This window comes from Trichosurus vulpecula, chromosome 7, assembly GCF_011100635.1.
Source record: "Trichosurus vulpecula isolate mTriVul1 chromosome 7, mTriVul1.pri, whole genome shotgun sequence".
Taxonomy (NCBI): Eukaryota; Metazoa; Chordata; class Mammalia; order Diprotodontia; family Phalangeridae; genus Trichosurus; species Trichosurus vulpecula.
Genome location: NC_050579.1, coordinates 28,700,815 through 28,716,733, shown reverse-complemented (window position 1 = coordinate 28,716,733; position 15,919 = coordinate 28,700,815). Strand labels below are relative to the sequence as shown.

At 46.7% G+C, this 15,919-nt stretch overlaps 1 protein-coding gene across 1 annotated transcript in view; it reads right to left on the bottom strand.

Moving 5' to 3' along the window:
- Window positions 1-15,557, bottom strand: part of VKORC1L1 (vitamin K epoxide reductase complex subunit 1 like 1) — a 48,503-nt gene extending 32,946 nt beyond the window's left edge. The window contains exon 1 of the mRNA XM_036766937.1: window positions 15,227-15,557. Coding sequence (XP_036622832.1) covers window positions 15,227-15,417 — 191 coding nt within the window. The 5' untranslated portion in view covers window positions 15,418-15,557. The remainder of the gene's footprint in view (window positions 1-15,226) is intronic.
- Between the last annotated feature and the right edge of the window lie 362 nt (window positions 15,558-15,919).

Below are 15,919 nucleotides of genomic sequence, written 5' to 3'. Positions count from 1 at the left end.
ATTATCAATTTTGTTGTTGTTCAGTTGTCAGTCGTGTCCGGCTCTTCATGATCCCATCTGGAGTTTTCTTGGCAAAGACATTGGAATGGTTTGAAATTTCCTTCTCCAGCTTTTTACAGATGAGGAAACTGAGGCAGTGTGAAGTGACTTACCCAGGGTCACAGAGCTAGTAAGTGTCTGAGAGCAGATCTGAACTCAGATCTTCCTGACTCCAGGACTGGCGCTCTATCAACTGAACCCCCAGTTGCCCTGCTGTATTACCAATGCCCATCTCCAACTGCGGGTGCTGCAGGTGTCTTATCTCCCATCTCCCCAGAACCCTGCCTTCTTCCTGGTCTTCCCATGACCCAGGTTCCTAACCTTGACTCTTCCTTCCACCTCCACAGCAGGCGTCCCATGGATCCCTCTTTCTCCATTCACAGCACAAGCCCACAATTCTAGTTCAAGTTCTCATCACCTCTGACCCAAATTACTGCAAGAGCCTCTTGACTGGTCTCCCTGTATCCAGGCCACACGGTTACCAAAGAGACGGTCCTAAAGCATGGCCATGGCTGACCATGTCCCTGACTTGCTGAAGAAGCTTCAGGGGGTCCCTCTTCTGCCTTGCAGCCTCCTCTACTTGGCTTCCAAAGACCTTCGTAATCTGGCTCTTGAGTCACTGGGCATACTGCTCTTCACATCTGTGACATTCTAGGCACACTGGCCCTGCTTACTACTTCCTGTCTCCCCACCTTTGCCTAGACTATCCCCCATACCCAGAATGGGCTCCCTCATCACCACAGCAGAGCAGTGCCACCTCTTCCTATAGGATGCCTAATCTGATCCCACCTCCAAGGAATGAGATTTGATATATTTTATATTTCATCTTTTGCGTATGCGTTGTTTCCTCCCCACTCCCCTCCCCCCACGTAAACTGCTTGAGGGAAGGTGCTGGTTTGTCCTTCTATACCCAGGGCCACACAGAGTGTTTGACACAGAGCAGGAAGACAGTGAGGGGACAGAAGACAATGTGATTACACGCTATGCTAAAGGAACTGGGGATGGGACCCATGCTGAAGAGAGAGGGAGGAGATGACAGCAGTCTTTCTTAAGTATCTGAAGGGCCATCATGTGGAAGAAGATTATTCTGTTGCTTAAGTCCAGAGGGCAGATTAGAAACAACCAATCCAGCTTTAGGCTCCAGGGTTGGGAAAACTTCCTAGCAATTTGGAACTGCCCCCAAAGTGCAGGAATGGCTGGCCTGAGGAGGCAGTAAGGCTCCCCTCTGATCCCCACCGGAGGTCTTGGAGGAATGTCAGATGACAACTTGCCAACTATGTTATTGAGAGGATTCTGAACTAGATGTTCTGCAATCTCTTCCAACAACACTGAGGTTGTGTGTGATTCTGTAAAGTTCAGAGCCCAGGAAAGGACCACTGAACGTGCCTATGGCCAAGGACGGAAGGGCACAAAGGCCTGCCTGGAACCGCTCAGGATCCTCAGATTTCGAGGCACCTGCTCCAGCTCAGACTTCAATGTCCTAAAGGAAGCTGGAAAGAGAGAAGGAGTAAAGAAGCCAGAGGGTCCCTGGCCACATGGTCAAGGCCCTTTTGGAGCAGCCTCAGGGACTTCAATCTGGATCTCCACCTAGGACTGGAAACCAATGGCCTACTGCAACATACAGTGAACCGTCACCATTTTGGTTCACATTCTTTAAGAGGTGAAAAATGCATCAGGCTCCTACTGAAATCGGAAGCCAGCTCCTAGAGCCAAAGAAAAAATGCCAAGCCTTGATCTGTGTAACTGAGGAAAAAAAATCAACCTAGCCTCTATGATTCTCCACTTCATCTTTCGAATAAAAGGGATGCACTTTTAAATATATCTCGAAGGAAACAAGGGTATTGTGGGAGGCAGAGGTGAGGGAGAGGACATTCCAGGCACAGATAACAATAAAAGAAAAGCTAAGATGACAGGTGAGGAAGGCCCAGGATAGGTAATGAGGGCCTGGCTGTGCAGGGCTGCAAACACCAAACAAGAGACTGCAGATCTTCTCCTAGGGCAGCAGAGAGCTAGTGGAATTTATGGAACAGTAGAGTGACACCCTCATACGTTTAGCAGCCATGTGGAAGAAGAACCTGAAAAGGGAGAGGCTGGAGGCAGAGAGCCCAGCAGAGAGGCTACTGCAACAGTCCAAATACAAAGTGATGAGGGTGTGACATAAGGTGCTGGCCAAGTGACTAGAGAGAAGGGACCGAATGGACACTTGGGGAGGCAGAAACAGCAAAATTAGAAAAGTAGAAAAGACCAGTGAGGTTGGGGGGGGGGCAGCGGCAGGGAGAGATAATCAGAGTGGGTACAATGGGAATGTAGAAAAGGTACAGATGCGAAACATATAATGGAGGCAGAACTGATGGGACTTTGCAATGTGGGGGGACAAGATAATTTATGTAGTTATCCCTCCCGCACTGTGGCGTTTAGGGGCACGGGTGCCCCCTATAATCTGGAAAATCTGCATAAAATTTTTTAGCTTTTCCTTTGTATCAAAGAAGAATTTCTTCTTTTTCTTTTATGGGGTGTTTGCAGTACCTTACTGTAAAATTTGGGTTAAGTATTTGGTCATAGGCTCTGGGTCATCTGCTGGCCTTCGAGTGCCATCTGGGCTTCTGTAAAACTCCCAAAAAATTCCCATTTGATTTCTTATGCTGACCGTGATATAGCGAAACCATGATGTGGGTCACGATTTGAAAGGGCCAACTATACTATACTTTACATTCCTAAAAAGGAAGGAATAACTCTTTTTAGATTTCAAATCCAAATGCAGCTAAGCCGGCCTCTGGGCTGCCATTCTCCTCCCGCTGCTGCCTTGGCATGGGCTGTCCCTCCTGCCCTCCCCCTCCTCCTGGAAGCCTTTAACCTCATTCAATGCTTAGCTCAGGAAGAAGCCTTTCTGCTTCCCTCAGTTGTTAGGGACTCTTCAAAATCTCTTCCTACAACTTGTATTTATTAATTTATGTCTATGCTGTATCCCCTCCTCCAGAGGAAAGTGAGCTCCTTAAGAACAAGGACCAATTCACAGTACCTACCACACAGGAAGCACTGGACAAATGTTCATTTGTTGATGGTTTGGGTGACAATGTTTTTCCATGGTATCTATGATCTTCAATATTATAAGCAAAAGCAGATAAATTCTACCTTTCCCTCCAAAAGCCTGTTTAAGAAGCTGAGCCATCCACTCTCTATTCTAAAAGACTGTGAATAAAATTTTAAAGTTATGATCCCCTTCTCCAAAGCACATTAGCCTCCAGTGAGGGCCTGGGATTGTAAGCTGAGTAACTCTAAAAACCTCAACATAACGGTGACTTCTTCTGAGTCACAAGATAATATGCTCCTACTTTGGAAGTGCTTATATCAACTATTGGTCTCTTTTAATATGCATTAGTCACTAATGCTATCAGTTTTCAAGGTTAAAACTACTGTACTACAGTTCCATTCACACAACCACTGCTGGAAGGAGCTTAACAGTACAATTGTCATGAAATGTTCTTAATTTAGACTCCAACTTCCAAAACAAATTCCACAGAATTGTCCCAGAAAAGAAACATGTGGCTAGGTGTGCAGTCAGAAAGGCTTTTGTATCCCTTCACTTAAAAGAGAGAAAATGGTTTTAGTTAACTCTAACTTAAAAAAAAAAAAAGCTGTATGAGTTTAAAGCATCCAGATAACTCCAACCTAAAATAGAGCATGCCACCACTAAGACCCCAATCATGCAGTCAGACTTTGATAGCCAATGGCAGAAACTGTGTCATACAAAGTAAACTTGCATGCAACGGACGTAGCAAACAGGACATAGTCACGCAGTACAACTGAAAGAGAACTAGACAGAACTAAGAGACTAGGATTTATGAAAATGTATTAAAATGCCCCCCCCCTGCCCCCCACAGCTGCCAGGTCCTCCTTCCTCCTCTCTCCAGGAGTTCAGCAGCCATTCAGGCTGCGGCTCACTCCAGCTCTGCCTTCCTCGGGGCCCAGGGCCAGCTCCGCCACTGTCCCTGAGCTGGAGGCTGGGATGGTCAGAAGTGGATCTCTCCTCACTGCCAACAAGTGGTCTGCTACTGCTCTGCCTGCCCATCCTCTCCCCACTAGGCCTCACCCTTTCTAAGCCTATTCTTCACCCTCACCAAGACCTACAATTCCTCCACCCCTTAGTACTTCAAATTCACTTTCCTCCCTTCCCAATCTGGACCCAACAGGTACCAATTCACCACCACACCTGGACTCTACCCATGAGTCCCTCTATCACTCCCACCATCGGCCTACTCAACATGCTGCCAAATGGAGCCCAGAGCAGGTACACCCACCCTCAGTACAGGAAAGCAATCCTTTTATTCCTCTCTAATTGGCCACAATCTCACAACAGCTGTCCAAATCCCTGCCTCTGCCCCACTCAGGCCTCCTAAGCCTCTCGCCCCCAAACTCTCTCTGCTGAGGTCCTGGAGAAAAAGTAGACCACCATTTACTGTGAGCACCCTCTTCTCTCTACACTCTCCTCATTCCACTAGTTTCTCCTGAGTTGGCCCTTCTCCCTGCCAGGTCAACTGCTCTATATGTGCCCTTGACCTCTTCCCCTCCCTTCTTTTCCAGCAGATTGCTCTCTCTCTAGTCTTCAATTTCTTCCCATGTACCCATGCCTTTCCTACTGCCTTCAAACATGTCCAAGTGACTCTTAGAAAACCTGCACTAGACACTACGATCCTACCAAGTTACCACTTTATTTCTCCCTTTCTAGATTGAGCTGTTTACACTCACTGCACCCCTTCATTTCCTCATCCCTTTAAAATCTGGCTTCTGACTCCATCACTCAACTGAAACTGTTCTCTCCAATTACCAATGACTCTGTCACTGCCAGACATGACGGTCTTTTCTCAGTCCTCAACGTTCTTTAACTCTCTGACACACGTGACACCTCTCTCCTCTCTGAGCTTTTGTAGCACTCTTTTCTCCTGGGACTCATCCTGTCCGACCATTCTTTCTCAGTGTCCTCCCTGAGTACAGAACCCTATCCTGGGCCCTCATTGCTTCTCTCTCTAGATGCTCTCTCAGTACAGAGACCCTCACAACCTCATCACCTCCCAGGAATTTAATTACCAACCTCCCCACCCCCCACCCCCACTCCCCAGCTTCAGCCCTGAACCTCCAACTGCTTACTGGCATTTCAAAGTAGACATCCCTCCAACATTTCAAACTCAGAATGTCTAAAACAGGAGTCATCATCTTTCTCCCCAAACCTGCCCCCTCTTCTAAACTGTCCTCTTTGTGTTGAAGAAACAAGATTTTTTCCAGCCTTCCAGGTTAGTAACCCTGGCAAGATCCTCCACTCCTCACCCTCCCTCACCCCATACAGCCAATCCATTGGCAGCTAGGTAGAGCAGTGGATAGAGCTAGAGAAGGAAATGGCAAACCACTCCGGTATCTTTGTCAAGAAAACCTTGTATGCATGGGTCACAGAGAGTCGGACAATAAAACTACCATATCTCCCACATCCAATCTCTTCTCTCTACTCACAGTCATTCCTTTAGCTCGAGTTGTCATTTCCTCTTACCTAGACTACTGAATTGGCCTCCAAATTAATCTGCCTCAAGGCTCTCCCCACTCTAATCCATCTTCTACACAGATGACAAATGAATTTTCCTTCAGCCCAGCTCTGACCATGTGACTCCTACTCAACTCCACTGACTTCCTACTGCCTCTAAGATAATAAATATACTCCTGTTTGGCTTTTAAAGCCCTTTAAACTCTGGCCCCAACAGATCTTTCTAGTCTCATTAAACATGCGTCCCCTCTCCCCACTGTATGGTTCTGCTAAAGTGGCCTCCTCTTTGTGGCTCACACATGGCAGGTGCTCCTTCTCCTGTTCCTCTCCCTCTGTGCCTCTGCCATCAGCCCCCATGCCTGGCATGTGCTCCCACCGCCCTTCTACCTCGCAGTATTGTCTCTTCTTTCAAGAGGTAATACACAATGCCTTTCCTGATGCTCCCAAAGCTCATGTTCTCCCTCCCTTCCTCCCTAATTTTCTGTATTTATTCTTCATGTCCATGTGTATGTGTGTTACTATATATACACACATATACATTCATATACACACACATATATATAAAAAGCAGGGTCCCTCATAGAATGGAAGTTCCTTGAAAGTTCCAAGTGCCTAGCACTTGGACACATACAAAGCTTGCTGATGGGATAAACATTGCTAGATTGCTCTTTGCAAAATGATTGCTAGGATTTTATAAACTTAAAGAGCCAAAAGAATTTTTGACCTTTTGAGTGGTTACCATAGGAAAGTATATTTATTCAACTGATGCTCAAAATCTTTTTTGACCTCCCTTTTTGCAATGGCATTCAAAGCTAGTTTAAACCACACAAGAAAGTCAGCTCGCTTCATTTTACAACCATGCCTTGGTTTTGCCCCCCAATTGCATTATTCAACCTTAATAAGTCTCTTTATTCCACTTTACTGTCAAATGTGTGACTGCTTCCAAAAATCAAACCCACTCTCAAAAGTCAAAGATTTCCTGTGTCCAACGAATGGGAATTGCAACCAGTGATTGGGAATGGCCTGATAAACTGCAGCTTACAGACACAAGGAATCACCCTATTTACAAAAATAAATACATCAAAACACGGGAAGCCAAAAACGCAGTGCTCCAGGTGAGTGGAAATGAAGAAACCTTTCTCCTTCAATAAAACTCAAGGGTCAAATTGTCAAAGGAAATGCAGGCCAACTTCATTTCTTTTAATAATCAATAAAATAGTAGACGCAAATGGCTTCAAACAAGAGATAAAGGCAATCTCCCAAAAAGAAGCAACTGTGATTAGATGCCTCCTGAGCATGCACCACCTCTACATATTATAAGCCTAAAGATGAAAGTACTTCAGGGCTCCCTCACCTAGATAATTAGTGCATACCAATACAGTTCCCTTAGATGAAAAATGTACTGGAATAATTTTCTGTCTCCTTTTAAGAGTATTTCTCCAAGGCGAAGCTGGGTGGTGCAGTGGATAGAGCACTGGCCCTGGAGTCAGGAGGACTTAGTTCAAATGCAGCCTAAGACACTTGGCACTAGATATGTGACCCTGGGCAAGTCAATTAACCTAACTGCCTCACCAAAAAAAAAGGGTTATTTCTCCATGTCTACACACATTAGGCTAGGAGCTGTTTTCTGGGTTTCATGTTTTTATTTGTAGTCCAAAATTATGACATCATCCCTGTAGGCATACAGTAGGCCTCCCTACTGCCAGAGTTCACCATGAGGGTAAGTGACTTACCCAGGGCCACACAGCAAAGTGTGGGTCAGAAACACAGAAGGAATCTCAGAAGTTTTCTAGTTCAACCTCTTTTGTTTTATAGAGGAAAAAGCTAAGGGCAGAGAGGATAAGTGAATTGTCTATAATCATGTAAGTAGTAAGTGGAAAAGCAAGGACTTGAGCCAAAGTTAAATTTTGATCTTCGTTTTGAGACCATCAACATGCTCTCCCACACTGGCACACCATTTTTTAAAATCCCTCACCCTACAGCATAGAATATCCTTGGCACAAAAACCCACTTAAGCTCTTCTTTCCCAGGAATCTCTGTGGGAAATTTTTTTTAACCTAGGACACCTCAATTCTGAGATGCTAAGGAAATGCCTTTTCAAAATGATATACTGTACTGAATGACATCTGGTCTTCTCTAATCACATGAAATTATCATACTTATCAAATGATATTTATAAAGACAGTAGCAAAGTAATCTTTTCTTTCAATTTTAAAAATTGAATTAGAGGCAATTGAAACAACTTTTCAATTACCAAATTAACTGAGAAACTAGTGATTTGCAGGAATATGTTTTGGGAAGTTAGTCACCAATAAACATTTATTAAGTGCCTACTATATGCCAGGCACTATGCTAAGCACTGGAAAATGACAGTTCCTGTCCTCAAGAAGCTTCTAATGTCTAACGGGGGAAGACAATACACAAAAAAGAAGTTGAAACACCCCACCACCACCACCAGCTTGGGCACCAGAGGGTACATGCAGGCCCATTATAAGAACCCCGAGCAAAGCAGGTGATGGTAAATAAAGTTAGCTGGAAAAGTCTGAGCCCACTATAAAGGACAACCTTGGGAGGAGTTCATTGTTCAGCCCTTCAATCAGAGGGGAGAGGCAAGTGAGGGTGCTAAGGAGGTGTTGATTATCAAAGCTGAATCAATCTCCAAGATTATGAGAGTTTAGGTGACGATCACAAGGTAATAACTGTCAGGTGACAATCAGAGTACTGTATTTTACTAATAATAGTCATTCAACAAGCATTTATAAGGCACCTACTATGTGCTGGATACTGGAGATACAAAGACCAAAACCAAGGAGTCCTCATTTTCAAAGAGCTTACATTTGGGGGAGGGAGGGTGGTGCGGGGATCAACAGGAATACTGAGTAGATACAATATATATACATATACGTATACATTTGTGTCTGTATATATATGTGCACATATGTTTGTTGCTCTTTGTCCTTCCTTCAGGAAGAGGCCCAATGATGTCAGGAAGGAGATGTGAGTTGGATTTAAGTGAGGGAGGGCTGTGCGGTCACCAGCCTCACTCTCTCCTCTGGAGCCATCTGGGCCCAGTGGCAACAATTACCAAGCGAGGCTTAGGCTGGGACTGACCTACTGTTGGCCAACGAGAGCCAGTGATTTGGGTTCAAGGCATTTTATTTTTTAAAAATAAAATAAATGAGTGCCTTCTGGTAAGGCAGTGGCCAACTATGTTAGTATAAGCATAATGTAAGAGACTTCGAGGAAGCAAGGAATTCTAGAAGGTGGAAGTGAGGAAGGAGTGAATGGCAGGCATAGGGACCAGACCAGGCAAATGCTCTTCAAGAGCTCTTGTTGTACTTGAACAGGTAAATACACAGATAAGTATTAACACAAGGCAACTAGGGGATAGATCAAAGGAGAGATCCAAACAAGCCCTCTCTGTAAATTAAAGGAAGGAAATAAAGACTGCTTTTCTCCAGGAAGGCTTTAATGGAAGGAAGTGGTGGCACCTGAGCGGAAGATCATGAATGGTAAAGAGGCTGAGGCTGTACATTCCAGACCAAGACAACACTTGTGTCCATGCATGCAGTGGAGGACAACAGCCTGCTGAGTTCCAGGAACAGCTGAACATCCAGTTTAATAGAAGCACAGAACTTAACAGATTGGGACTAAGGAGCTGGAAAGGAAATTGAAAGTCATCTATCCAATCTCCCCTTAAGTTTTTAAGGTTTATTGATGCCTTTTGTTTAAAAAGGAAAAAAAGTAATTTCCTGATTTTATACGTAGATACAGGTTCTTCTCAAAAACTCTCCTTTTAACAAAGGAAAACAATCACAGCACAACCCACCATAACCACAGCCACATTTGTCAGTACATCTGCCATCCCCCTCTTCTCTACATACTGAGGAGCAGGGACTTGTTTCATCTTTTGTCCTGTCTGTGAACGCTCTCTTCAGTAGCATTACTCTCATCATTAGGCCTATTTCTCTCCTGGTTCTGCTGTAGTCACTGAATCACTTCAGAGTCAGCCCATGTTTCTCTAAATCCTCATTTCTTGAGGCACAATAATATTGCAAACCATTTCGAGTATCATTGTGTTCAGTCATTCTCCACTCCCGTCCCCCCAAACTGATGGGCATTTTTTTTTCCTCCCCGGTTTTTTGCTACTAAGTTCTGCTATGACTATTTCGATATCTTTAAGACTTTTCTGTCTTTGAGCTCCTTGGAGTACATACCCAATAGGGGGATGGATGATGAGCCAAAGCACATGAATAGACGTGACATTTCTCCTGTAATTCCAAACTGCTTTCCAGAATGGCTGGGCCAATTCACAGTCCCACCAACGGTGTATTTGCGTGCCTGTATTCCTACAGCCCTCCAGCATTATTTCCATCTTTTATCATCTGGGCCAACTGGATGGGTACTGGTGAAGCTTCAGTATTTTAATTTGCAAAATGAGGGCGCAAACGACCTGCATTTTAAAGATAAGGAAATGGGCCTAGAGAAGAGTAAACAACATGTCCAAATCCGATGCTCTTTCCACTCTCCACGGCCTATTTATATACATGGGTTCTCTAGTCCAGAGGTGTCCAACACACAGCTGCAGTGGGCCACCCAAGTATAGGCAGAACAAATTAAAATGTAACTGGGAAATATTAACAAAACAAACAGAAATACAATAAACCACAGGTAACACTACATTTTAAAACTAAGTCAATATGCAGCAGAGGGATCCTTGTGTATGCATTAGCGTTCCCCATGTCTACTTGGGTCCATGTCTACGGGTTATGATCTTTAATAAAAGTGTGAGAAATGAGCAGGTCATTCAATCCTAAGCCTCAGCTCCCTCCTCTTTAGAAGGCAAAAAATTCATGAGCCACCCCTCCTGGGAAAGCAGTGCCTACAAGGTCACCAGCAAGGTCCTGGCCTATAATAGGTCTTAAGATCCAAAGATCTTCCAGGGCTTACAAACCTGATCGGCTACATACCTAAGGAAATTTATTGGCCCCTGCATGGCTCACAGGCCTTTAAGAATTACTGAATGAAGAACAGTTTTTTGTCCTGCTAGAAGTGAATGAGCAGTGACTTCTCACTTAGATCTCATGATTAAAGGTATCGCTTAATACTGAATGATACATGATAACTAGGGATCACCATCCCTGTGTGTTGAGTACTCGATCAAGAAATGACTCCAGGAATACACAAACGATAAGGGTGCTCTGCACCATTTGAAATCTCTATATTTTATTATATCAAGCATCATGTGGTCCAGATCAATGACGCAATAGCCTAACCTAGCACATGGCTCTCTATTTATGAAAAGTAATTCCTCTAGCAGCACTTCTACGACCCCAAAGTTTAAGAGGCACTGTAGGGGTCAGGAGTGGAAAAAGTTTAAGAAACCCTGCTCTGAAGATCCAGGGTGGCAATTACTTAATTCTAGATAATACAGCATTGGCTTATTTTCAATTAGCAATTCTTAGAATCCTGGCTAAAGAGTCGGAAGACCTGGATTCTAGTTCTAGGACTGCTAGCAAGTTGCAATAACTGACAAATCTGTGGGCCTCCATCTTCCTATCTTTAGAAAAGAGGACAGCATTTGTCCTACCTGTCTCACGGGGTTATCATAAGGGTAAAACAAAATATTTCATTTAGATGTGCTGAACAAACAGAAGAGGGTTTTTATTATTATTATTATTAAAATGAAGAAAACTAACTCAGAAAGTCCCAGATAAGGCAAGAAAAGAGACAGGCATCAAATATCTGTATTTGCAAAGATTATAATTATTACCTACAATAACATTTGAAAGCAAGAGAATTACTGTAATATTCTTTATGGAGAAATGATCAGCTCTAGAGTGCGACTTCTACTTTCAATGGTGAGGCTGTGTTAGACTGGTATTTTTGAATGACAATTGAATGGAAAGGAAAAAATTCCTAAAAGACAAATTCTGAAATGCAATGAACCCCAGAAATAAAACATTTGTTCACAGCATTTCTTCATTATATCCATGAGTCAGTGTGACACATTAGGCCTTGGAAACTGAACAGTATTAAGAAAATAGAGCTGCTATGATTCTGTTGGGGAGAAAGTACAGTGAAAAGAGAACTGGCTTTAGGGTCTGGGGACAAGTCTTCCAATTCCACCCCCCTTCCCATTTCCCCCCTGGGTTGCCTTGGGCAAATCACCTGATCTTGCCAAGCCCCAGTTTCCTCATCTGTAAAATGGTAGGATGAAGCCAACTAGTCTCAATGTTCCTTCCACTTCTAGGTCTCTATCTATAACTTCTGTTTCCTTCTCATTTAACTCTTCTGACACTAAAATTGTCAAATTCCTCTGGTTTCCGTATCAAGAAACAAGGGTTACAGAATAGTGACATGCATAAGTATGTTTTGCATCTGGGTATACATATGCACATGTATGCATACATAGATTTTCAATTGGCTTTTATCCCGGGTAAACACTGGAAGCAGCATTCACACTGTCACAGGATCACAGGTTAGAGCTGGAAGGACTCCCAGGCCAGCTCCCTCAATGTACAGATGAGGAAACCGAAGCACACAGAGGCTCACCCCAGGGTCACACTGCTCTCTGAGTGTGGGCTGAAAACTCAGGATTGCCTGACTTTAGGTTAGAGGATCTTAAACTGGGCTCTATGGAAAGATTTCAGGGGGTCTGTGAACTTGGATGAGAGGAAAACTCCATTTTAATTCTGACTAACCTCTAACTGAATTTTTTTTTTAGCATTCTCTCCAATTACTTATAAACATTATCCTGAAAAAGGGACCATCCACCAGATTGCCACAATATGCCACCTCACTGTGTAAATAAAAGGAAATCCTTGCTCCAAGCTGGAATGCCCTGGCATGGGCTTTTTAAAAAATCTGGCTCTGTGACTTTGCTGGTGTCAAGAACACTGGCCCTCACTGCAGAGCAGCAAGGCCCTGAGTCTTAGCTGCAGCTGCCCAAAGCAGGTAACAGAGGTAACGCCTGAAGCCTGTCATCTGGCCGCCTCCATCCACTCCAGCACACTGCTTCCTGGTCCCATGGAAGCAGACCCAGGGACCAGCCATGATCTCGGCTTCCTTCCAGGCCCTGCTCAAGCCTGGCTGAGCACAAGAGGCTTTTCTTGATCCCTCTCCCTACCGTCCCCTCTCCCAAATTACTTTGTACTTCAGTTGTTTGAGTTACTCTCTCCCCTACGATAAAGCCTAAGCTCCTTGAGGACTAGCACAGTTTCATTTTTGTCCTTTTTTTTCCAGAGACCAGTAGGCACTTGACTAGAAAAGGCTCCATGGGAAATGGGCTTCCATCCATTTTAGTCCTGTCTGGTTAGCTCTGGATTGGACTGCCACCGAGTCAAAGGAAAGCACTGGACAATTCAGCTTGGTAAAATCGTAACTGCTATGTCAAGCTGTTAAGTAAACTATCATGATTGCTACTCACCTCCTTGGGCCTCAGTTTCTTCACATGACGGAGTTAGGCTAGGTGATCTGAAGTCTTCTCTAACCATGATCCTCAAGGAATTGGGCACCAAGCCCAAAAGGAATTTAATAGATCATACTTTCCCTTCCTATTACTTTGGGCAATATATGGAGGGGATGACTAATCCAATATAAACACTGCAATCCAGAGAAACTTTCTATGGGCCTGACCAATCTGAAAACTATTTCCAAGACTGTCTTGAGGTACTGCAAATTGTCCTAGCTGTCCCAATTGTATTCTCTCAAGAGACAGACCACTTGGTACTGCTTTGATAAAAAAGTGATTTAGACATCACCTATGAAGGAGTCGCCATTTTTGTCTCATGTCACACCCCCGAAAATGCTTAAAATGGCCTTCAGCTATATTCTCATATAGTGCCACCACGGGGCAGGGACTGAACAGCCCATAAACAATTAATTCAATGTATGTCCCTCGTCATCTGAAGGAAGAAACACTTAAATAACGGAAGATTCTGTAATTCACCCTATGCCCTCTAAAAAGGTGTCTTGTAGCATCAACATGCAGAAAGAAAACCCGGCTTTCTAGGCTACCTAGTTTGCTGTTTAAAAAAAAAATCTTTCTAATCCTTACACCATCCTTATCTGATGGCATACCTACAGACTGAGAAACTGAGATGGGGAGGTTAAGCAACTCCAAGTCACATGAGTTAATGGTAGAGAAGGGAAAAGAACTCAGAGTCCTCAATAAATCTTACACTTCCCCACCCTCATTCTCCAACTCTATTAATCTAGTAAGAGCTCAAACTTTTCTATGATAGTGATATTGCTAATACTTCTGCTGGATGACAATACCTGAATCAATAGCAAAAAATACAAGGAGAAGTAGGAAACAGATGCTTGCATGCGTTTTTAAGGCTAGTTCTACTCTCTGCCATATTCACTCCATTCACTCCTAGAGGATAAACAAAACTAGGTTCAAGCTTCTAAACTCTCGAAACTACTTCAAAAAATAAATTAAAATGCTGTATCAAGTCACTTACCGTACGTGACCTTTAATAAATCTCTTTTATTAAGAAATTATTTATCACCGTCTACCATGATCTCTATGGCAAGTAGAATGACATTCATGTATTTCCTGGTCCTGCACACTCCCTAACACAGTTTGCCAATTCTTCTTCAAACCTATCCCTAGGAACCTCATCTTCCCGTGCATCTCAGTAACTGTGTAACCCTCGTTTGAGTCACAACAAAACTATACGGCAAGGTCTCACGGATTTGGAGCAGAATGGTCCTCACAAGTCACTGGGCTGACCCCATCTTATAGATGAGGAAAGTGAGGCCAATGACCCCTGCTCAAAGCCAGACGCAAACTCAGTGCCACCGTGCCCGGCCTTCTCTCTTCACTCAGAATTATACCTCTTGGACATACGGTAATTTTTTCACGCGATCAATTTCTGATAGGTGCAAGACTAAGGATGAAGAAAGGGTCACAAAGGAACGGGCTTTTTACTTCTTCACTTTACGGATGGAGCACACACTCCTGGGGTGGTCTTCCTCACTTCGGAGCCCGAGGAGTGGAGCTCAGGCGGGCAGTCACGTTCCCGCGTGGATGCAGACAATGGGTCTGCAGCCCGGCAGACGGGTAGGACGAGCCATCGGAAGATGCTCATTAAAACAGAACTGACGGGAACGTCAACAGATGGAAGCCAAAGGGAACCGACCACGATCCTGAGCCTGGCCCCCCACGACGGGAGCCTCTCGCAAGTTTGCGTCTCCCGAGTAAATCAAAGGAACTTGTTCACGAGAGATAGCCTCACTGGGGGAGAAGGCGCGGGGCAGAGGGGCGCCTCCCTAGGGTCCCCCACAGGGCCGCCGCTGCTGCACGGACTGGCGTCCCGCACAGGTGACGCCCCGCCGAGGCAATAGGCTGCCCCCTGCCCGGACACGCGCGTCGTGCGGGGGACAGCCGAGCGTCCCGTGGCAGGGCAAGGTCACACTCGCGGGAGGGGGGGGTGTCAAGTGCGGCCTCGCCCACGCCCCCCCACCCTCTCGCCGGGGCGGCCGTGGGAGACTGGGCCCCACTTACCTCCGCCGGCTGAAGGAACGCGGGAGGGGCCGGGCCACCTGTCCGCTCCGGCCCCGCCCGGCCAGCCGGCCTCCCCCTCCCCCAGCCCGGGCCTCCTCGGCCGCCCCGTCCTCCCTCGGCCCCGGCCGGCCCGGGCCGCCTACCTGGGGGAGAGGGCGGCGGAGCAGCGCACCCAGGGCCCCAGGTCACACAGGGCCCGCGCCTCGGGGTCCCGCTCCTTCTCGCGCTCCACGTGGTAGGCGTACAGCGAGAGCAGGATGCCGGCGGCGCACACGGCGCACCGGGCCGCCCGCTCCCAGCGCGGCACCGACACCCGCAGCACGGGCGCCGCCATCTTCCGCGCCCGATCCTCCTCGGCCGCCGCCGCCGCCGCCTCAGCCACCGCTCCCCTCCGTCTCAGCCACCGCCGCCGCCACCGCCGGGGCCCGACCCAGCCTCAGGCTGACCCCAGCGCCGGCCCCCGCCCAGCCCCAGCCACCGCCGCCGCCGCCGCCGCCGCCGCCTCTACCGCCTCCTCCGCGGCCGCCGTTGCCGCCGCCGCCGCCGCCGCCGCACGCCGCCGCGCCCCATTGGCTCAGCCGCCACCGCCGGGCCCCGCCCCCTGACGGCGCGCGGACGGGCCGGGCCGGCGGGGGGGGGACAGGGGGGAGCGGGGAGACTGGGCGGGGGGGAGGGAGGAGGGAGCGCGCGCCCCGCCCCCGCCCCGCCCCCGGCCGGCCGCCTTGGGAAGCAGAGGGAGGCGGAGCGCCCCTGGGAGGGGCTGGGGCTCGGGGGCGCGCGCAGAAGGGGCGGGGCGTGCCGGGAGGGACGGAGGGAGGGACTGCGCCGCGCCCCAG